This window comes from Hippocampus zosterae, chromosome 10, assembly GCF_025434085.1.
Source record: "Hippocampus zosterae strain Florida chromosome 10, ASM2543408v3, whole genome shotgun sequence".
Lineage (NCBI taxonomy): Eukaryota > Metazoa > Chordata > Actinopteri > Syngnathiformes > Syngnathidae > Hippocampus > Hippocampus zosterae.
Window position 1 is genome coordinate 16,522,015 of NC_067460.1, and position 23,110 is coordinate 16,545,124.

General features: G+C 42.4%; 1 protein-coding gene across 2 annotated transcripts; it reads left to right on the forward strand.

The window, feature by feature from the left end:
• The first annotated feature begins 1,026 nt into the window (after positions 1-1,026).
• On the forward strand, positions 1,027-22,957 carry LOC127608805 (protein KIAA0100-like). Of its 2 annotated transcripts, none has more exons than XM_052078189.1 (40): positions 1,027-1,173; positions 1,652-1,764; positions 1,847-1,973; positions 2,181-2,230; positions 2,832-2,976; positions 3,711-3,829; positions 3,903-3,963; positions 4,027-4,207; positions 4,362-4,485; positions 4,567-4,691; positions 4,766-4,833; positions 4,905-5,041; positions 5,153-5,307; positions 5,958-6,151; positions 6,231-6,516; positions 6,588-6,793; positions 7,068-8,106; positions 8,517-8,708; positions 8,993-9,195; positions 10,012-10,130; positions 10,935-11,158; positions 11,238-11,428; positions 11,624-11,723; positions 11,994-12,193; positions 12,274-12,571; positions 12,900-13,057; positions 13,773-13,979; positions 14,626-14,725; positions 14,965-15,147; positions 15,218-15,339; positions 15,446-15,601; positions 16,310-16,431; positions 16,531-16,711; positions 17,423-17,518; positions 18,742-18,852; positions 18,926-19,061; positions 19,574-19,698; positions 20,185-20,286; positions 20,858-20,992; positions 21,704-22,957. In XM_052078189.1, the coding sequence occupies exons 2-40, from the start codon at positions 1,694-1,696 to the stop codon at positions 21,893-21,895; spliced, it is 6,741 nt and encodes a 2,246-aa protein (XP_051934149.1). In that variant the 5' UTR covers positions 1,027-1,173; positions 1,652-1,693; the 3' UTR covers positions 21,896-22,957. The 2 variants fall into 2 exon arrangements, with proteins under 2 accessions (XP_051934149.1, XP_051934150.1); XM_052078190.1 differs by having other exon boundaries at positions 17,423-17,509.
• The last annotated feature ends 153 nt before the right edge of the window (positions 22,958-23,110 follow it).

The following is a 23,110-nucleotide window of genomic DNA, read 5'->3' on the forward strand; positions in this document are numbered from 1 at the left end:
TCTATACTGCATCACGTATTAGCAGCAGTGGAAGCCCTGAGGTGAATTTTTTTTTCTCCCTCCGTATCGCCTTCGGGCACAGGTGTCAAACGCAAGGCCCAGGGGCCAGATCTGGCCTGCCACATCATTTGATGTGCCCCGCAAAAGCAAATCAAATACAGTATATTGACTTCGATGATGATTGCTAAAGTTAAGAACAAATTTTCAAATTCTCGTATGTAATATTGGAGAGCTAGTGTTAAGTTTTCGTGTTACCAAAACCCTCTTTGCAGTAACAAACTATAGTTGAATAAACCATTATTAATGACTTCCGTAACTATAATCTGGCCCGCGACAAAAAGGAGGTTGATATTCCTGCCTTAGGGGCTCCGTCTGTAGCTCATGATGGTGGAATAGTTGCCAAATACCAGATATTCAAGTCAAATTTATTTATGTTGCCCCAAATCACAAAAGGTCTAAGGTCTTCACATGCCCACTCCTGACAAATATGAACGACACCTCTGATCTTAACCCCCAGGAGGGCAAGGAAAACATCTAGAGAAAATGAGAAACATTGAGAAAGGGCTGCTGATGGGAGAATCCCCCTTCCAGGGTGACAAAGCTGCAATGGATGCCGACTTGAGTTGATCACAAAGATGACGACTCATGTCATTGCGACTTGGAATCGAATCAGTTTTGAAGACTTGTGACTTGACAAAAACTCTTTACTGAACTGCATTCATAAAGTAACTTGGCTTCCCAATGGACTTGATTTGATTTGATACGAGCTAACCCGTAACTTGACTAGCTTGAAGACCCAAAACTTTTTGTTGAGACTTGCACATTTGCGACTGGATTCCATATGCGTCAACTAATTGTTCAAATATATAAGACATTTAGAAATGATTCATTTTTTTATAATTCCAATTATTGATCACCAAACCTACCTTAACTTCAAAATTGGTGAAAGCTATATTTTTGTGTCAAGTCATTTAGTCATTTCGATGAAGGGAAAGTACATGTTAAGTTACAAATACGGTACCGTATATATAATTGTATGCTCCAAACGTCTCATCTTCTGGAGCCGAGAGGGGCGGAGTGTTGACGCTCGCTGCGGGTTAAAATGTCAGCTGTCACCGCTCCGCTTTGCGGTGCCACAGGTAGCCCCTTGCCGCCGTAAAAATGCCAGGCCAGGTGAGTTTGTAAACTTTGGACGGATAAATCAAAGACAGCCTCTATACACTGGAAGAAAGTTGGTTCCTCTCTCCTAGAGGAAGCTAACAGCATTAGCCATAGCATTAGCCTGCTAGCACAGATTTACTGCAGATTTTTTTTTACACTTTGATGACAAGGCGCTCAAGTTTTGGCGTAAATAAACCCTAACGTTATTATCTGACTACATCATCTGTACTGTAATCTCTCATATGCACGTTAGATTTTTTTGCGAATTGTTAGCTTGGTGCTATTCTGCGTTGCACTGTTTTTGTACACACTCAATCATTCACTTCTGTCAGAAAGTAGTAGTTTGCAGGGTTAATAAGTCGGCACATATTTCGTCTGACAATTTCATCCGTAACTCCGTGCGTGTGTTTTTATGTCATACCTTTCTTAATATATTGAAAGTAAGACATGTCAAGTTAAGAGTACCATTATGTCTCTCTTTCCATGACAGAATCTGGGAAAATAGCTCCATGTCTACACAGCTTGAGCCGTCATGTCTTTCCTGCTCATTTCCTTCCTCATAATCCTGTTTCTTGCCACTGTTTTGTCATGCATCATATTCCGGTAAGTGATGTTCAATTTAGTAGCATACAACTAACTGGCTGTCATGGTTGTAATTGTGTCTTACTTCCCCTTGCCATCTAAGATGGCTGGTCAACACTTTGGCAGTGCGACTCTTCCAGACAAAGCTGAATGCAGACTTGACGATCAAATCAGTGGGGCTGTTCTCAGTCAAAGGCATCAGCATCCACTTTCACCCGCTGCACACTGTAGTAAGTGACACACTGTCTACGTGGAACATAACTGCAGCCACTCTCATGTCCCTCAAAATATAAGTACAGGGAACACCAGCACAATGTGGCCCTAAAAGTGACACATTGTGTTCGTGGAACAAAACGGCAGCTGTTCCCATGTTCCTCAAATGAAAAGTACAGGTTACAACTGCACATGTGTTCCTAACAGTTATTCCTTCATGACAGGAAATTGACCGAATATGGATTTCAAGCAAATTTGTGAACCAGAATTTACCGTGAGTAAACCAATTCTGCATTTTGACTGAATAAATTGACATAATGTTGTGGTTCTTTCGGCATACTCGCACTCGGCCAATCCTTCCTTGTGGTATTATTGATAACCGGCACCATACACAATAGAAATAAATAGAATGACTACAAATCATTCAGAGAGTTAAATAAAACTCCACAGCATGCACGGGCACATGAGCTCATGCAATGCATTTTTCATGTGATAGCCCCTCTGAGAAGTTATTCATCAGAACCTCATCATCCCGCAATAGCGACGCTACGCTTCAACCACCAGCACTCACAGGCACATGCCAGGACACAACGTACTGTGCAGTTACTATGATGAGTTTAACAGCTTTTCATGATAACTGCAACTTTGCGCAATAGAAATGGATAGAAGCACTATAAGTCATCCAGAGTCAAAAACATTGCAATAATGTACCGATTGGTCACCTGCGTGTCCTCAATGTACCTGTATTTGGCCTATGATTGCTCCTCTCACCAGTTAAACGGAATATAAATTGGTAAAATGATGTCTAAAGTACAAGCATTTGTGTATTTTGGAGTGTGTGTTCATGATGGTTTTTTTTTTTGGTTTTTTTAAAGTAAATACTTGGCATTATGCGTGGGTGAGACAAGAGTTCGCTTTGACCTTCAAGTGCCTCTCGGGCCACTGACGAAGCGGACGAGCCATGGGAAGAAAACGAGAAATGTTTCCATCAGTGCTACAACACTTCGCTTCCTATCACAAGTATGTATCAGAATACAATAGAACCCATCCGTGACAGAGGATTCCATCCATGTACTCATGATGTTTGAATGTTTTCGCACAGGATTCCATCCATGTACACTTATAACACCTTGAATCAAATGCTTTCACAAACAACAGCCAGAGTTATTCATTGATTATCACGCCCACTTTTTTTGCTTGTAACAAAGAATGCTTATCGACACCGGTGTCAAATTGTGCAAGAACGAAACTGTATCATTAGAATATTTTGGTCCACTTATGTGCCCTATTTTCTTTTGGCCACTCAAACAACTGTTTGTCTGAATGTGAGCAGTGCATTGCCACACAGCGCCGATGCATTTCACCGAATGATTCGATAACAATGGCAAAGAGCAGTTAACAGGTCAACCAACAATGCATTACATTGCCTGAATGGTGACTCGGTGTTCTGTAAATGACGTCACTCGCCAGAGATTGCCGAACAAAAGTATTTTTGTTGCTAAGTGCATTGCCATGGGTCTATGGGTTGTGTTAAAAAAAAAAACAAAAATATGCTTGAAATAATTTTAGCCCCAAATATGACTGAAAAGATCGTTGGCCAAGTTTACTTCACGCTTGACCTTTAAGTTCAAGGTTATAGTGCATTTTAAGTTCAGCTTGTAATTTCACCTGAATGTGTGCAATTTTAATGAGTACCATGCATATGATGTAAGTGGCTCAAAAAAATCAACTCACTTTCCACACTGTTCTTGCAGCTGTTGTCGTTTCACATCAGCTCGGTCAATGTGATGGTTCTTAACATGGCACTCTCCGAGTCGCTATGGCACATGACCGTCACGTGCATCACGTTGCTGCTAGACCCCCACAGTAAGAGGTATAACTAACTGCTTTCTGGGCACACAGTTGTCTTAATGACTTTTTGTGAACCGACATGTTGCTCATTACAGGCTAGCGTGGGACTTCTCAGTGGGACAATTAAGCAGCAAAGTTCTCAAAAGCAGCCAGCTGGTGAGTTTCCCAGTACAGGCTGAATTCTAAATCAGCATGACTATTGCGACGTCCATTTTGCAGGACATTTGTCTGGCAGAGGTGGCATTCAACCTGCTGCTGTCGGGCGATGTGACTCTCCCTGAGATGAAACTTGGCTTGCTGTCGCTCCGTGTCGGAACACTCCTGGCTGAGCTGCATGAGGGCCTCTTCCTCAGTTCTGTGCTGGGGACGAATGAAGACCCGTCTGGTGAGCAAATACAAGGTAAGTTATTAGTTATTCCATTGAACGAATTAGGTTAATTCTAGGTGATTTCTATTACATAAGGTGGCGGTTATTATGAATAACCGGTGATAGGAGCGACCATGTTTTACCATTGCATCATTAAATTTTAACATTCATTTTTCATGTTGTTCAGAGTTTATGGGCACCGAATTCGTCCAAACAGAAGATGTTGAACAATTCCACAGCATCATCCCGCACAAGGCCAACATGGAGTTTGACAACACAAATGTCACCTTGTCCATGCACAGTCAGAAAAAGTGAGTCATGCTTTGATTTTGTATTCTGGCCAGAACCTGGTATTCTTGACTCTTACCACCCCCACTCTTTGACTTGTGCAGACACCTGAACTGGACGCTGAAATCGTTAAAGCTTTGCTACACTCGTGACAGTGAGCAGCTTCCTTTGAAGAGCTTCACCCCCGAGCTGAGCTTTCCACAGAGTAGCCTGGGGCTCATTCTGGAGGGTCAGTGTATAGCTGTGCTTTGCATGGTGTGCAAAGAGATCAACTAGTAACATTCCTTTTTTTTTTTTTGGCAGATGGACTTCTTCTGTCACAAAGCAGGCAAAGAATTGTTTGTGTAAACACACTCAAAACATCCCTGCAGGCAAGGAAGCTTTTCTTTGTTGTGCGAGGAAAGCCTAGAAAGATTTGAAACCTGTTGTTCTTTGCTTGTAGGTCACATCCATGGACGTTTCTGGCTCCTTTGCTGTGAATACTTGCATCGTCCATTATCGTCACCAGGAGTTCTTTCACTGGCTCAATCTTCTTCCATGGGCACAACTGATGCACAAGAAGGCGTCACGTCGAAAAAGGCAAGTGGTAATCCACAGGTGGAAAATATTTCTTCTCCATGGTGATGATAATCCATCTTGTTTGTTTGTTTGTTTCATCCACATCCGCATTGTTCTGTCTATCGTTTGTAGTCTATTAGATTTTTTGCCCACCCTTCTCTTCCTCAGGCGCCTTCCGCATCTGGACGCCCCAGTGATGATTTCCTCCTCCGTGTCCAACCTCAATGTGTCCGTACAGCTTGGAGACACCACGCCCTTTACCCTCGGTTTCATCTCAGCCAGCGCAGGTAGTACAGTCTTAATGTCATGGCGTGTTGCGACTGTAATGCAAAAAATGGGGGACATTTGCCCTTTTATGCAAGTTGCAAATGGCAAATATTTGCTCAACATAAAAACAGGAAGCGAGGGCCCCCACGAAAAACGATGGATACATTAACAGATGATAGGTAAAAAAAATACATCAGCATATACAGTAGATGAATTCACCAAATGGTGACTGTGGGGTTCTAATGTATATTTCCCCCCCCCAATGCTTGATTTGTATGTTCCTACTGCATTGTCACTAACACTGTGTAAGTCATCAATTATCAAAAATGGATCTTTAAGAATGAGTTGACCATGCTGGTGACAAATTGATTTGTGGGATGCAAGCAGTTTCCTAATCCTTGTCAAACTTGAGGATAAGCGAATTAGAAAATGGATGAATGTTTATTTACTGACTATTTATTTTTAATATCCACAATTCAAGTAAAAATGTGAGTGTGTGTATGTCTATGTATTTTGTTTTTGTTTAATATTAATTTACTCATAACATTAAAAATAAATTTATTTTATGATCTTATTTAGTTTTTCTATTTGATGTGGATGTGGTACACCATTTTAGTCAAAGATTCTGCTATCCTTACATTGATCTTATTTCCACCTTTTGTTTGTGCAGAATTACAGCATCTTTTGGACTTAAAGGTGGACCAAAGCAACCCGGAGTCTCGCAACGTGCACCAACGGGCCTCGTTAAACCTGGACAGCTTCTGGTGGCGAGTGGGCCAGGGCTCTCATATTCAGCAAGCCCCACATCCTCCCGGCAAACACGTGTGGGGTGAAGCGCTCGTTCTTGATTCGTTTGATCTTCAGGTAAGAAAAATTCAAGAAAATCATGTCATAATGCAATTATTCAAGTGCTGAATTAAGCATAACTGTCCTGTCAATCAAGGGGAGCTGGAATCGAGCCAGCAATGAGTTGAAAGGCAGCACATCATCTTTGAGTGTGGAGTCCAGCCTGAAGGGACTCCAAGTAGAGTTGTCGGAGACCTGCGCGCTGTGTTTGTCTCGTCTGCTCTCGGTCATCTGCACTCCAGATGAAGTAAGGCTGTCAGATGAGCCCTCGCTGTCTCCCGCTACTTCCTACACGGGACAACCCTCCTCATCCTCACCTCTGCTCTTCAAACTGAACTTCCATTTGGAGGATGTTAATGTTTTCACAGTCTCGAATCTCGCAGGCAGGTTTGATTTGAAACGGTCTTATATGTGTATTTCGCCTTGGAATTAAGCCTATTTAATGTCAATTTAGGAGCTCTGTCTTTGCGAATGGATGCTGTCCGAGTGATGACCTCGGCCGAGAGCTCGCAGGTGTCTCTGCAGGGTGTTGGCTTCTCCGCCATCAAGACACTCACAGAGAACACCGAGACATGCTGTCCTTCCTCGCAGGTTGCTGAGACCATTGGCAGACTCACCGCCATGGCACTCTGTTACCACGTCAGCACCCATACACTGCAGGTAGATTCATATATTTCTTTCTTTCCGACTTATTCGTCCTCGGGGACATTCTAGATCAAATACGTTTTCAACAATAAACTGTAAATGCACACAATTAGGTTAGTTTGGCAACTAGGCCAGGTTGTACCATGACTCTTGGCCAAAGTCAGCTAGGATTCAACAACGTGTGACACTAATGAGGACACGATGTAGAAAATGGATAGATGGTGAAAAAAATGCCTAATATGTGTTCTTGAAGGTATACAAAAAAACCGCCATATATTTTTCCAAACAGGTCCAGTGTGAGGATAATTTGGCCGTGGTATGGACGCCAACAAACCACATGTTTTTGTATCAGCACACGATGGAAGCCCTGGATTGCTGGCATATACTCTGTCGTGAACGAGAAGCTGAGTGTGCAATAAACCCAGACAAAAGGGATCAAAGAGATCTGTGTGTGCTGCTAGAACTGGGAACTGCTCGCGCGACGGCACACGTGGGCGAGCACAACTACATCCTCCTCCATGCCGAAGCACTGTCCCTCTCCAAGCACACCGGCTCGCTGCATGTTCGCACACCCGCTCTGGCGTTTAACTTCGACGGCCATGATATCCTCTCCTTCAAAGGCTTGGATGTTGAAACGCACGAAGAGCTACCGGAGATGCAACTGCACAGGAATGGCTTTACCTCCTTCACCACACCTCACAACCGTGTCTGGGTTTTCACCTCCCCATTCCTCTCCGTGGAGTTCCCCTACCAGTACAACTTCTCTGACACCTTCGACAGGGCGATCAGCGTGCAGAAGTGGTTAAAGACCCTGCACCGCCCGCCCTGCCCAAGCCCCTCTGTTCACCGGTGCCCCCCTCCAGACCTCATCTTCAAAATCAGCCAGTTTTCCTTCATCTTCCTGGACGACATCTTTGAGATCAAGCTACGTGACAACTACGAGCTCATGAAGGACGAGAGCAAAGAAAGCGCCAAGCGTCTGCAGCTGCTGGACAAGAAGGTGGCCGACTTACGGAAGCAGCACGGCGAACTTCTGCCTGCCAGGAAGATTGAGGAGTTGTACAGCTCGCTTGAGAAGAAACACATCGAGATCTACATTCAGCGCTCACGGCGCCTCTATGCCAACACGCCCATGAGGAAATCGCTGCTGACGTGGACAGTGTCCGACCTGGAGCTGGTTGTCCTGGCTGACCAGTCGCTTCATGGCCCGGAGCGGGTGAGAGAGCAGCTGAGAGACATTGACAGGATCAGCCCCTTCCCCAGAGAGGGGCTCCACTTGGTTGTCCAGTGGTGCCGCGCTTTCAAGTTCAAACTGGCTTCATTTTTGGGTTAGTTTCCAGAGGTGTCGAAAATACGCACTTTTTAACTTTCGAAGTACAGAGGCTTGTGTTAAAAATAGTGTTGCCTGTAGAATTCAGCTTTTGTGCTCAAATGAAAGTTGAAGTACAGATTCCGAAATCGTTTGTTGATTTTAGTGCGACTTTTTTTTGGTTGAAAAAACAAAAAACAACTATTTTGACAAATACGGAATAGAATGTAAAGTTATTTGTTTTCAAATGTAGAAGGTAAGAATAAGTAGTTACCAGAAGACTAAATTCTCAACTAAAAATTGAAAAAAAAATTACTTGAGTAAAGAAAGTATTTGCTGTTCGTTACTTCCCACCTTGGATAATTTTTATTTCAACGAACAACCACTGACCTCCTGCCCTCACAGCTCACCTTTTTTGTGTTTATCCAGTGAGAATTCGGGACTACCCTCGCTACCTGTTTGAGATACGCGACTGGTCACTGTCGGGGCGCCTGGTCGGGACAGAGCAGGACGGACAGGCCAGGGCTCACCGGAAAGAAACGTTTTCGCTAGGCTTACCGTGGGGAGATGTGACGGTGCACAGGAATATACCACCCCTCAAGTTCTATTACGACTTCAAATGTGAGTTCATGTGCTTTCACAATGTCCCTTGTGGCTTGCTTGGGTCAAGTACACACCTACCAGCAATCGAGGCAAATTTCAGTATTTTCAATCCCCTGCGGTCAAAGTCAATGAAGGCCAGCCTGTCAGATGTCTCTAAAACATGATCATAAGAGATTCTTCTTTGTTGTGGCGTGTAAAGATACCATTATTTGCTTGGTCTAGTAAGATGATTGAAATCACTGAGTGTACCTTGCTATACAGAAGCCTGGATCTGCTGTTGACTTACTAATGTTTCTTTGTAGCCAACATTTGCCTCTACACAATCGTCTGGGGGCCATGTTGGGACCCGGCGTGGACCCTGATCGGCCAGTCGGTTGACCTGCTCACCAAAATGACGGCGGACCCATCGCCTCTGCTCACCTGGTGGGACAAAAGTCGCCTCTTGCTACATGGACACTGGGTTATGGACATTGACCAGGCCAACCTGCATCAGCTTGCCACAGAGGTAAAACGTCACATAATAATTACGGTTGAATAACAAGATTTTAAATGTTAATTCGGGGGTCCGTTGGTGGTAGGTGCTGCCGATTTGATTCGAAACTCAATCCAATTGAGCTCAGCAGTTAGCTTTTAAATGTCAGTGCTTGAACAGCCATGTCGATGAATGAGGTAATTACATTTAATATAATTTTTGTTCCGCTGATGTTGAAGAGAGAGTTGTCTGTTTGCAGGAAGGGTTTATTCATTCAACTCTAGATCAGGATCCAGCAGCTGACCGAAACGCGGCATCTTTTAGAGAAGGGACTATAATTTGAAGAAATACAATAATGTTGCGTCTCAAAGAATTGTTCTGATTTAAGTCAACACACAATAATAAAGCATAATTCTTTCACGTTCATACTAATCCTCATAATTTGCATTGATGTTAAGGCTGTGATCGGTCAGTTTGACCCTGAACAAAAGTGATGTCTCATGTTTATCAATATTACACACTGAAAAAAAAAATGCACTGGCATTTAAAAACTTTGTCTTTCCATGCATCTTGAAAGGTTTCACCTTCACTGTTTATGAAAAATGAGTGACTTATCCTCATTGAAGTATGATTTGTGCTAGATGAACACAAATTGTCCTGGATGCAGATTGAAATAGTTATTAATCCTAATAAAATTAATAATGATTATCTGTTTCTGGCATTTTCGTATAATGAGTAAATTGACCTGGTAACATAATTGCTGTTCCTGAAAAACATAAGACATTGAACAAAATGTTAGTCCTACTGTCCTTTCACCCGTTCTAATATGAGAACTTTGCATTGGTACAGGATCCGTACAACACCACAGAGAATTTGCACTGGGAATGGAGCAAGCTCAACTTTGACTGGAACCCTGGCCAATTAGTTTTTAAAGGAGATTTGAACGTCAATGTCAGGACGGCATCAAAGTGAGTATGTTTAGTTTGAGTCAGTCTCAACGTATAGTAAACATAGACATAAAATCGTCAGGGATTTTTTAAAAACACTTCCCTGGTATTTTATTCAAATCGCTCCGTTTTATCGGATATGGGGACAGGGTCTTTGCTCATGCAAATGCTGAGCACAGTGCCGGAACATTGCAACAAAGTGAAGCCGACTCGGTGTTGCCAGCATAGCTACTTTGATACTATATTTAGTGGTTTTTGATGCTATATTCAACAACTTTGATGCCATATTTACCTATTTATAAATATAGCCCTTAAAGGACTGTAACAAAAAATAATAAAGTGCAACAACCCCAGGCCCTTTTTATGGCGTTCTTGGAGATTCTTGAGTCCTACTGCAGAGCAGTTGTTGCTACCCGCACCGTATTTAGATGGCTAATGAAGCCACGTTTCCTTTGATAATTTACCCATACCCCGTCCATAAAGGTTCAATTGTGTTTTACTGGTGGTGAGTGTGGCAGCACTTCTTCATCAAACCACCAAATTTCACTTTGTCTATTACCGTAGCAGGTCTGTTCATGCGATTCATGCAGCAGGCACATTGCCACTCACGGGCAACTGCCATGCTGACAACTTAGCTGAACATTTCAAGTGTGTGCTTGTTACGAGAAGCTAATCCTGCATCCAAGAATTCTGAAGCTCTGTTCTGCATTTGGCTTTGACATGATACCTTTGTGCGTGAGCGTGTCATTGTCTGTTTTACAATGTTTCAATAGGAATGGGAATGCACCACTGCGGTTGACTAGAACTTTCTTGTTTCCACCTTAGGTATGACGACATCTGCTTTCTGCACCTTCCCAATTTATGTATGACGCTTGATCTGCAGTGGCTCTGCCATGGCAACCCTCATGATCACCATGCCGTTACACTCTGCTCTGCCGAGAACATTGCAAGTGTGACCTCGGGACAGCCTCACGACTCCTACAGGGCATTTCGCTCAGAAAATCTCAACATGTCTATCACCATGGACCTAAACCAGCACTGTGGCTCTGGTAAGAGTGAGCGTACATGCATGCTTACATGTGTTAGTTCCACATTAAAACTGTTTCGCATTTTGCTTTTCTTTTCCAGAATCATCCCAGCCAAGAATCTTGCTGTACAGTAGCACTCTGCGCTGGATGCAGAACTTCTGGGCCACCTGGACCGGCGTGTCCCGACCCATATGCAGAGGAAAGCTCTTTCACAGCCTCAGGCCTGTGCGTAAGAAGCTGGGTCAGCATTACAAGCAGATGTCCTACACGGCTGCTTTCCCACAACTACAAGTATGTGTATAGCCTGTCCTCATTGCATTATACAGGCAGATTTTTTTTAATCGACGTATCCATCGGCGCAAGTTTGGTGTGTCATGTAATGTTGAATTAAGACTCGGGAAGAATAGTTTTCCTTGATAGAAAACAGTATTTCAAGTTGTCGTTCTTGTCAACTGAATCTTCTATCTCCATTTGTGTCTCCTTCAGGTTCACTATTGGGCATCCTTTGCCCAGCAAAGAGGTATTCAAGTGGAGTGTAACAAAGGCCACGTCTTCACTCGAGGGGCTCAGAGATTAATTCCACAGGGTATTTGTATATGTGGGGTGTATGTGTTGTGTGTTTTATTAACATGTCTCTAACACCAAAAAAATAATGTATTTTACTGGTTGGAATCCCTCAAAGGAAAATTCAACTTAAATTCTGTTGTATACATATAATGCACACCACATAGAGAACCAGATCACACACATGCAGGCATGCAAGGAGAGATGTCAGATAGAAAGGGACGCACAAACAATGCTGCGTTTTTTTTTCCCCCTCTCTTCTTCCATACAAAATACATGTCTCCTGAAACAGCTGGCACTGTGATGAGGAGGCTGATCTCTGAATGGAACGTGACTCAAATGGTGAGTGAGCTGTCACAGGTGACTGTGCACCTCATGGCCTCCACGTGGGATGAGACGGCCGACCACCAGATCAACGCTCAGGTTAACAAGACCCACCTGCTCAGCCTGTCCTCCCTGAGTTACCAGCGACAGAGCAACCACGTGGAAGAGGTAACACTGTACATTTACAAGCAGCCATGTTTACAAGCATCTGTGGTCCTCTGTGTACTATGTTGTTTTGTTCTTGCCAGGAAGTGAATCCAAATGATGAGACAAACGCTTCATACACTCATAAGCTGCGCCTAGTTGACTTGCGCGCCTCCTGGACCACAACCAACAGGAATATAGCATTCGGGCTGTACGATGGTTACAAAAAGGCCTCGGTCCTGAAGAGAAACCTCTCCACAGAGGCACTGAAGGGCCTGCGCATTGACACGCAGCTACAGGCCAAGAAGCTGAAGCGCTCGCCTTCAAGCTACTCGCCCACCACAGCCCCCATTACACCTGTTGCGCCTACACTAACTCGAGCTGAGAAAAGTCCACATGAGGGTGAGGACTGCGCTTTTGCGTATTTAAAAAGATTAGGCCATACATAACACTATATTAACTAGGGAAAAAGACATTTACGTGCCATATCATTTCACGATCACTATTTTTTCCTTACACCAAATGTGCTGCATGCAAAGAGTCCACAAAAGTAAACTCCAATTAAATCATCAAATCACCTATCCTATCATTAATGCCAACACTCCATCCAGCAGTTTTTCTTTGATAACCTCCACTGTGCACAATAGAAATAAGCATGACAACTGGAAATAATCCACAGTGTTTGGGAAAGTTGCTATAATGCCTGTCCCGCTGCTCCTTCTCTCTGTAGGAGCATCAATGCTTCAGAAGCTGATTGAGGAAACAGACAAGTTTGTGGTCTTTTCCGAAGAGGACTCGGGTGTCAGTGATCAGCTGTGTGGCATCGTAGCATGTCAGACTGATGATGTTTACAACCGAAACTGGTTTATTGAGTTGGTCAACTGCCAGGTAAACGAGCTGCATGACCACTCTGAGGGCCTGATTTATAAAGCCCAAAAAGCATCCACTAAATTGTATGTTCACTTTAACTGTGGTTGGGTGTGTTGCGCGTAATATATTAAGATTACAATTTTTTTCTAAGATCCCCCTAAACTGTGTGTTTAGTCTGATAGCTCATACTGTTTGCAGCAGATGCCCAAGTGGTTGAGACTTCCATATTTAAAAGAGGATTTTGCACTTAAAGTAGCTTTGATGGTTTTCACTGCATTGAACATTTGGGGGAACACGGCAAGTGCAAAATGTAGTTTGAAGTGCTGAAATTCAAAGTGTTAGAATGGAAGCAAAACGTATATATTTCTGAGTTACAGAAACAAAGCCTAACAATCTGATATACAACATCACATAATTTTTGTTTCTGGCATTTCATTTTGCCTGTGCACAACTGCGTGCCGGTTTATGCATGCATTTCAGGTAGTATTTGAAGATGCAAAATCGGCCATCGCAGTTCATGCAAAGGTTGATAAATCATGCGTGCAAAGTCAATCGATTTGTATGCACTATTCCCAGCATGTGAAAAATAAAACTGCTGCAAGTTGCCCGTTTAGCCGATGCAATGCTAGTCAAGTATGTGCTCATTTTTGCATGCACAGACCTTCAGTAAATTAGGCCCTGAATAAATTAGCCACATTTTGTCTGTGGTTTAAGAGTCTTGCTCCATGCACAGATGATGCTCCGTGGGACAGAGACGGCCGGCTGTGTACTGGTGTCTGCGGCCAAGGCCCAGCTGCTGCAGTGTGAGCACCATCCGGCCTGGTACAACGACACCCTGAAGCAGAAGACCACCTGGACCTGCCTGCTGGATGGAATGCAGTACTTCGCTACCATGGAGCCCAACCCATCGGAGCAGGAGGATAGACAGCTGTGGCTCGAGGTGGGCTAAACTCTCGCTTGATAGTGAGACATAGGAAGTCGGCCAATCTGGCTAGAAGCGTTCCCTGCAATGTTACAGTACTTAAGGTAATTTTCTGAGTTGCTTCAAAGCCTGGCAACTCTGAGATTTTGTCAGATTCCTGTCAAATGGAAAGCTCTGATTTTTAATTTTCATCATTGTATGTGGGCAGAGCATGGCAGCTAAGTTTGATTACCGGTACACTAGTTAGCACTACCTGGACTTTTGGGGAGATTCAGTGCCAGAAGCCAGTCTCACTTAACAGCAAAATATGACAGACATGAGTAAAGATAAACAAAAATGTCTCTAAATGCCATCCCTGAAAAGTCACAAGACCTCAGCCATTCAGCAGACTATTGTCGGGTGATTTTGGCTATTTTGCAGGGGGTTTGCAATGATGGACTACTCGTAGAGATTTAAAGCAGTCGATGAAGACCAAGTGCACTCGACACATGGGAGACATTAAATACTGTCAATGTCATTGTGTTTGGGTGTGGCATCGAAGTTTGATGACCTGCTACTCAACACTACAAAGTTTACAGCCTGACCAAATGTCCTGCATGTGATGACAATCACACCCAGAAGACATAAACTGAGTATGCACCTTCAACTGTGACTTTCTATTTAGGTGAAAAACATTGAGGAGCACCGGCAGCGAAATTTTGACTCAGTGCTGGAGCTAATGGAGAGTGGCCAGGCCGTGGGTGGAATGGTTTGCACCACTACAGGTAAAACTGGTGACGCATGCATACACTGCTCACACAAAGCTCCTTATTAGAGAAAAAAGTAAGTTATGCAGAAAAAAAATTGTACAACTCGTCAAATTAAGATGGCCTTGAAATTTTATAATGCATTGGAGGTGCACCTTAAAATGTCACCTGGAAGCTGAGTACCCAATTTTTTGAGGTTTTTTTTTTTTTTTTGGGAGAAGCATCTAAACCGACTTCAAAGTTGTATTTGCATTCAGACTGGAACCAGCCCGCGCAAGTGAACGAGGCCCAGCAGGTCCAGCGTATTATCTCCCGCTGCAGCTGCCGAATGCACTACATCAGTTACAGCCACGATATCAACCCGGAGCTCGCCACACAGATTAAACCCCCTCAGCTGAGAAACCACCATGAAAAGGAAGACCTGCTGAAGAAACAGGCCGGTATGTCTGCTTCCCATACAGATTCTGCATTTTCAGCATCAATTTGCTGATGATCGTACTCATTTCCCAGGGGCTGTGGACACGTTCACGCTCATTCACCATGACCTGGAGATATCCACCAACCCTGTTCAGTATGCCATGATCCTGGACATCGTGAACAACCTCTTGCTCCATGTGGAACCCAGACGCAAGGTGGGGCAATACAAGAGCAGCTACCTTTACTTACATGTGGGTTTTTTGGGGGGGCAGCTGACAGTGTATTTTTTTTTTTTTTTTTTTTTGCCTTCCGCCTGTGCAGGAGCACAGCGAGAAGAAGCAGCGTGTTCGTTTCCAGTTGGAGATCTCCAGTAACCCCGAGGAGCAGCGCAGTAGCATCCTTCATCTCCAGGAGGCAGTTAGGCAACATCTGGCCCAGATAAGACGCCTGGAAAAGCAGATTTACTCCAACATCAGGGTGCGTTTTACATGCTCACTTTGCAAAGGTGCTAATGGATTTTTGACAATTAAAAATATACTTGTAATGTCAGACATTTTAGTTTAAAAACCCAAAGAGGTTCACATTTTTCACATTAAGCTTGTGAAACTACTTCAGCCTGAAATGTAATTAGTGTATTATTAATCCTTTATGTAATTAGTTTATAATGCAGCATGTTAATATTTTTTTTTTATTAAGGAGCAAAAATAGCGCATACACAGCCACTTTATTGTTATAGACACATGTACAGCATTATCCAACATCATTATGGACACATACAGTACTTATCAATTCAGTAGCAAAGTACCCTTCACAGAAACCAGTCAAAGATGAGAATGTTGCTGCCAGTATTTGGGTGGCACCATCCGGTGGACAAAAACAAAGGTTAAGTTGTCCAAATAAAAATAATGATGGTGATAATAATAATAATAAATATGATAAAGCATCAGATTTTTATTCCACTTTTCTGGACACTAGACAGGCAAAGTGCTCACAATGGATACAATATAAATGTTGACAATTTTTAAGATTTGGAATGTAGGATAGCAAATAGCATTATCTGTCACAAGTTACAAATGTCTTTTTTTTTATTTACAAAAAAAAAACTCCATACAAGATGATGTCAATTCTATAAGATATCCATGCATCTTAGCCCAACCCTGTCTCAACCTGGTCACCAAACCTTAGGCACAACCTGATGAACTCAGTATTGACGAACTGAACGAGATCAACACGCAGCTGCAGAACCAACTCAACCAGGAGAAAAATGACATGCAGATGAAGAGCGAGGAGCTCAACATCCTCATCAGGTCCGTACCACATCTGTGCTGATTCAGTGTTGGTGGTTCTAAATCAGGGCACAGTATTACACGTGGGCCACATGTGCTTAACATCTCATTCCTTCTCAGGTGCTTTAAGGACTTCCAATTGCAGCGGGCCAACAAGCTGGAGCTTCGGAAGCCTCCTGAGGACGTGAGCGTGGCGAGGAGGACGGAGATCTACTTCGCTCAGGCACGCTGGTGTCTGACCGAAGAGGATGGCCAATTGGGTATTGCTGAGCTGGAGCTGCAGAGGTTCATGTATAGTAAGGTGAGGGACAACCAGGGCACCATAAAGTAAAATCTTGGATTTTTTTTGCTCCTGGGAATGGCATCTTTTACAATGACAGTATTCAAAAAAAGTTTTGCTTTTTATTTATTTGGGATATGTTTTATTTGTCATGACAGCAAACAATCTTTCAAACAGCTTTTTAATGATTTTTCTTTCAAAACATACCCCGGAGCAAAAGCATCCAAAATGTTGATTAATCACTGCTTTTTTTGAAACATATAAATGCCGCAGGGCTGCTAACTGTTGTGAATTGTTTGTCTTTTGTTTTGGAAATCACTTAACGCTGTGACAATATGGCCGTAACACTTAACATTACGGATGTTTTAAAGAAATGCAAAAAAAAAAAGCTGATTTGCTTTGGTGACTCATTGCCATGATTGTCTTCAACCAGTTTCTTTTGTAACATGGAAAACAATGTACTTATGTTGTCAGTTTAACATGAATTCAACATGCATTTTATGAATGTGTACGTGTATATGAATTTTATGTCACTACAGCTCTCGGAAAAGTCAGCCAATAGAGCCGCCAAATCCCTAAACTGGCCACATTGACTCTTAACACTAACAAATAAATCGTTATGAGAAATAAAATCTAATTAATAAATAGAACCAATTCATCGCCACGCCTAGGAAAAACAATGTTGTTCTTTCATCTGGTCTTCTGCAATTTACTCATTTTCTCACCACACAGCTCAACAAGTCTGACGACACAGCAGAGCATTTGCTGGAGTTGGGCTGGTTCACCATGAACAACCTGCTGCCCAATGCAGCCTACAAGGTAACATCTGTCATGTCCATTAAATCGTCATTATAAGAAGTTGTTCTCAAACTGGGGGAAGCAATTTTTTAATTCAGTCGGTAGAATTATGAGGGGACGTTGGAAAAATTCATACCATATAAGTAGTCCCTGGAACCAAAAAGTTTGTCTTTTAAATATATTAACTTGGTCAAGCCAATGTGTTGTCTTTATATTCTCTGCCTGGTTTCCCCACATGCAGCGTGTGAGGGTATGTATGCACATCGCTGTTCATCTGTGTTGATGTATACCATCTTGTTTATCCTTAAGACATTGTCCACTGAGACTTGAGTGCTGCACAAGAATCATCATCCTGTCTCGCTCATTTTAATGTGTTCCGAACACATTCGCACAAGGCCGTTCCTGGATTCGAGTCGTCTTCCATTTGATAGCGAGTAACATAAAGAACTAGAGATGCACATATTCGTGAAATGTACATAGGCCCACACATGGACTTTTTGGGGGGTTTTTAGTTTTATACCCTGGATGTTAATTTCTGTTGTGCGAGGTGAAGGTTATCCTGAATAGCTGGCGAGAGGCGCAGTCGCATGAATCTAATCTTACATTGCATCTGCTCGTGCGTGACAGAGCACGTTATTTGACAGATCTTGAATTTTTGTGGGTGGAAGGTTTCCATTTATTCCTATTGTGAAAGTTGGCGGTTATGAGTACCTGTCAAGAGGAGTGATTGCTTCATTCATGTTTTTGCCCATGTTTGAACTTATTTTTTTACTCTGAATTATTTCTACTTCTTGTATTTATTACAATTGTGCACGGTTAGCGGTTTTTATTAATCCTGACACATACATTGCACACATTCATTTGCCAGGGCGGGAGCTTTTATTTTGACGATAGATTATTTATAGTACTTCTGTTTATTTCTGTCATGCTAGGTTACACTTATCATAATTGGGAAGGAGAGCCTAAATTGATTTCATGACATGCACATTGTGGCAGCTGTTTGATCGGTCAATTTATTTTATTTATTTACCCTGTAAGTTATTTTAAGTCATTGTATTTTAATCATGCAAGGTGGCCAATATCATGAATAACTGATAAAAAAGAATGGCTCTGACCACTCACTCTGACCAAATGTACCAGACTTTAGGTATCACATGCGCTCAAGAACAGTTAGAATGGTCAAGAATGAATACCTACTATACAGCAAAGGTATAGTAATATTTTTTTTTTCATGACACCTCTTCTTCCAATAGGTGGTGCTTCGCCCTCAGAGCGCCTGTCAATCAGGACGTCAGTTTGCCTTGCGCATTTTCAGCAAAGTGCGGCCCCCAGTGGGTGGGATCTCTGTCAAGGAGCACTTTGAGGTGAAGAAAGTCACAAACCTCATCATCGTTTCAATTCCCCACATTGACAACGAAAACACTACCGTATTTTTAGGTGAACGTGGTGCCTCTCACAATCCAGCTCATGTACCACTTCTTCAAGAGAATGATGGGATTTTTCTTCCCTGGGAGGAACGTCGAGGAAGAGGAGGTGGCCGACGAAGAGGACAAGTTCCGACTGGTCACCACAGGTTTGTTTTTACATTTGTGTCTTGTGTGTTTTTTATTTTTATATCAACAAGAAAGTGGTTGCCAGGGAGAAAACCACAACCAAAGTCTGGGTCCACTCATTCCTGTTGTGACGGGAAGGTTTTTTACATGCATCGAATTGAATTTTTGTCAATTATTTTAAAACTGTTCATAAACCTCTATAGTAGTCCGATGTGTTGCTGTTGTTTTTTTGTTTTTTTAAATGTTTTTCACAGCTTTTATGCTAATGCGAGGACAGACTGAAATTACTGAAAGGCTTAAATTGTACAGCAGTGCCTCTTTATACTAAAAAGAACATTGGTTTACCACTTTTGTATTTGGGGAATTCAAAATTAAAATGTACCGGTAAACAAAATACACAGCTAAAATTTATTTTTGTCACATTTCTTTCTCCTTTTGTAATATAACGATAATACGATAATTATCTTTTGGATTGTGATAATCTAAGATTTTCATTCATTCATTTGTTTTATCTCTACCGTCCACATGGCAGGTATCCCCGTGAAGAATCGTCAGTCTTCCGAAGATACCATGGGTGCTATGGGCCCTGGTAAAGGTGTTGCTCAGGGGATTAACCGCAGTGCCGGCGTTAGGAGGTCCTTCAGAAAACCCCTCGAGGTATTGAAACTTTTACAAACCCATTCCAATAATGTTGGGGCATTATGTCTGACATAAATAAAAACAGAATACAATCATTTGCAAATCATGTTCAATTTATGTTTAATTGAATACACTACAAAGACATGATACTTAATGTTCAAACTGCTCAGCGTTTTTAACAAATATTTATTAGCTTAGAATTCCATGATTGCAATATGTTCCAAAAAAGCTCTGATAAGTGACAAAACCTGTTTGGAACATCCCTCAAGTGAACGGGCTAACTGGAAACCATGATTGGGGATAAGAAGAGTTTCCCTGAATTGCTGCCTGTAAGCGGCAAGGCTGAAAACTAACATTGAATGTCCGTGACCTTTGATCCCTTGGGCGGGCACCTCATCAAAAACTGACAACAATGTGCAAACATCCCAACCAACTGGAATTTGGTTTATAATTGACAATGCCTGGATTAACCTCAAACGAGTGCTTTCTTCTCTCCCTCACCAGCATCCTGTTGATGACATTGACAAGATGAAAGAGAGAGCGGCCATGAACAACTCCTTCATTTACATCAAGATTCCTCAAGTGCCTCTCTGTGTCAGCTATAAGGTGACTAGTATTGGCTAGACGTAGGTTTAGAGCTTATCGATTGTGTGAAACTGATTGCTAGCGATCTTCGATACCACTTTTTTCAGACCAATTAAGTACACTCAACCCTTGAGTACTCGCATACCTGATACTCAGTATCTGATACCATTAGTGCTTTTAACATGTCAAGTTTCTATTAAACCAATGTCAGACCATTTTAAAGATTAGTCTATCATTTATTTCTGAATGAAGGCAGTCACTCTGAAATCGAAAATGTAACTTCAAAATAAAATACAACTCCCTACATTGCAAGTTATAAATTATTGGTAACTAAATGCAATTAACGAAAGAGCCATATGAAACTGACAACTACCTAAGTTTTGGTCGTTGCTGAAAAATGTATTCGAAAATTATCATTAAAATAAATTGTATTGCAGAATTAATCAGCAAAGAACGTTTTGTCAATTTCCCACCCAAGTTGTTAGACTTGACAGTCTATGCCCATGTCTCTTTAAGGCTCCTTGTTTCCAAGCCATTTTCACACCACCGAACAAAACATGTGTGAGCCACTGTCACTGATTATCTTCTTCAGGGAGAAAAAAGCAGTGTGGACTGGAAGGACCTCAACCTGGTGCTGCCATGCTTGGAGTACCACAACAACACCTGGACGTGGTTGGACTTTGCCATGGCCGTGAAGAGAGACAGCCGCAAGGCTCTGGTTGCACAAGTATGCCGCTGGCCAATTAGCTAAAGAGCATGTAAACCAGGGGTCTCCAACGCGGTGCCCGCGAGCACCAGGTAGCCCGTGAGGACCACACCAGTAGCCCGCCAGTGCTAGGATTGTGATTTGCTCGTAGAAATTATGATTTAAAAATGCAAACATGGGCAGTATTATAGATTCTAGCTACCTATTTAGCTATCTAACTAGCTAGCTACAGTATACATCTAGCTAGCTAATGTTCTAATATTATTAAATGTAATTTGTACAAATGTTATTTCAGACGTGTATCAATTTGGTAGCCCTTCACACAATCAGGACACATGAACTAGCTCTCACTCTCAAAAAGTTTGGTGACCCCTGATGTAAACCATACAGTAGCAGTCTAGATCCACATCCACAGTCCTTTTGTTGGGGGGAACAGACAACAAAAACGGGGAGTAGCAACCTACTAGAATAAAACCAGTAACAACGTTAAAACATTACATCACAACTAGTGGGCAAATGGCGGCTTAACAAGTTGGTGGCAACCTAGAGCAAGACACTGACGCAAGAAATTAACTTGTTGCTTACCAACCTTTATTAGACCAAGGCACATATTCCACATTGGAATAAAATCATGGCACATCACTTAGGAAAACGATTCAGATCTAATTTGATGTTATTTTAGTGCTTCTAGTGAATTTTTCGACACGCCCTGATCTTCTTCCTCCGTCTCAGATGATCAAGGAGAAGCTGCGCCTGAAACCGGCCGCCGGTGGCGCCGACCCGCGCGGGAAGACGTTGGAAGGCAAGGCGGACTCGGGCCTGCAGCAGCAGCAGGAGGAGGACGAAAAAGCTAGGCTGCTCATTGGCCTCAGTGGTACCGACAAGAACTCAGGAAAAAAGAGCATTTTCAGCAGACGCAAGTGAGTCGCTGTCGGGAGGGCCGAACTACCGTTGGGACTATTTTGAGGGGGTTGTGGTATCATTTGATCCTGCTGAACTTCACATTGAAGTGGTCAAAGAGCAAAGTCCTCGGGTGCCTGTTGATGATAAATATGACCAAACGCTAACTAAGCAACATCACTGCATTTCAGCCAATGAGCACAATTGCTTGTTAATTCTTTGAGAGCGTTTCCCGCTGGTTCAGGAACACGCTTGAGAACCTCACCTATGTCATCTGCTGTAAGAATTCCATTAGTACACAAAAAAATATTATTACTCACTGGTTTATATAAACAGACGCATTTCAGTAAATTAGGACTGTGTTTCCCCAACCGTTGAGCCAAGGCATTTATTTTACAAAAGGAAAATCTCTGTCAAGCCACCAAACAAAAATGTCACAAAATTATACAGTGTACGATGATGCCTTTTGAGATATGAACTGTTGTTTGGCCAGTTTTTTGCTCGTTCAATACCTCGGAAAACACAATTGTTCACAGCTCAGTAAAGTGCACATGTATTCCTTTCTGATTCCAAACACATGCGGGTTAGGTTCATTGACTCGAAATTTTCCAGGGGTGTGATTGGTTAGTTGTCACAGTTGTGCCCTGTGATTGGTTGGCAATAAAGAGTGTACTCTTTTGCCTGAAGTCACCTGGGATCAGCTCACACGTGACCCTAATAATTGCTATAGAAAATGGATTAGAAAATATAGAAATGATTCCGTGACAGTGTAATATATATGACTTCCCCTTTTTGAATTGAACTATTTTAAGTTTCCTGCCATACAATGCAGCCCAGCCCCCCATGCACAGGGATAGGAGCCAAGTCCTGCCCACTCATAGTTTTTCTGTCACAAGATGGTGGTAAACCAACACATTTTCATTATATCTAGCTTTTGACACAAAAAAAGCAAATACTGTAGTTCATGAGGATTCACTGAAAAAAAATCAGATTGCAGTACAATGAGTATGCAGGGATTCATAGTATTCAAATTTACTGAGATGCAGACTTTTTTACTGCTTAATATAATAAAATGAATTGCAGAAAGTATTTTTGTTTGTTTTATGACACTCCCCTCAAAAGGTTTTGAAATTGAGTGATATTAAAAGACAAAGTTCCATAAAGTGCTTGTTTTTCACCCATACATATCTGTGGTTTTCATCAAAACAAAAACAAAAAAGCAAGAGATGTAACTGAAAC

Coding starts and splice junctions, on each gene's coding strand:
- LOC127608805 (XM_052078189.1), top strand. CDS start 1,694: ATGTCTTTCCTGCTCATTTCCTTCCTCATAATCCTGTTTCTTGCCACT. Junction 13,980..14,625: donor ATAGACAGCTGTGGCTCGAG/GTGGGCTAAACT, acceptor CTTTCTATTTAG/GTGAAAAACATTGAGGAGCA. Junction 15,340..15,445: donor ATGTGGAACCCAGACGCAAG/GTGGGGCAATAC, acceptor CCGCCTGTGCAG/GAGCACAGCGAGAAGAAGCA.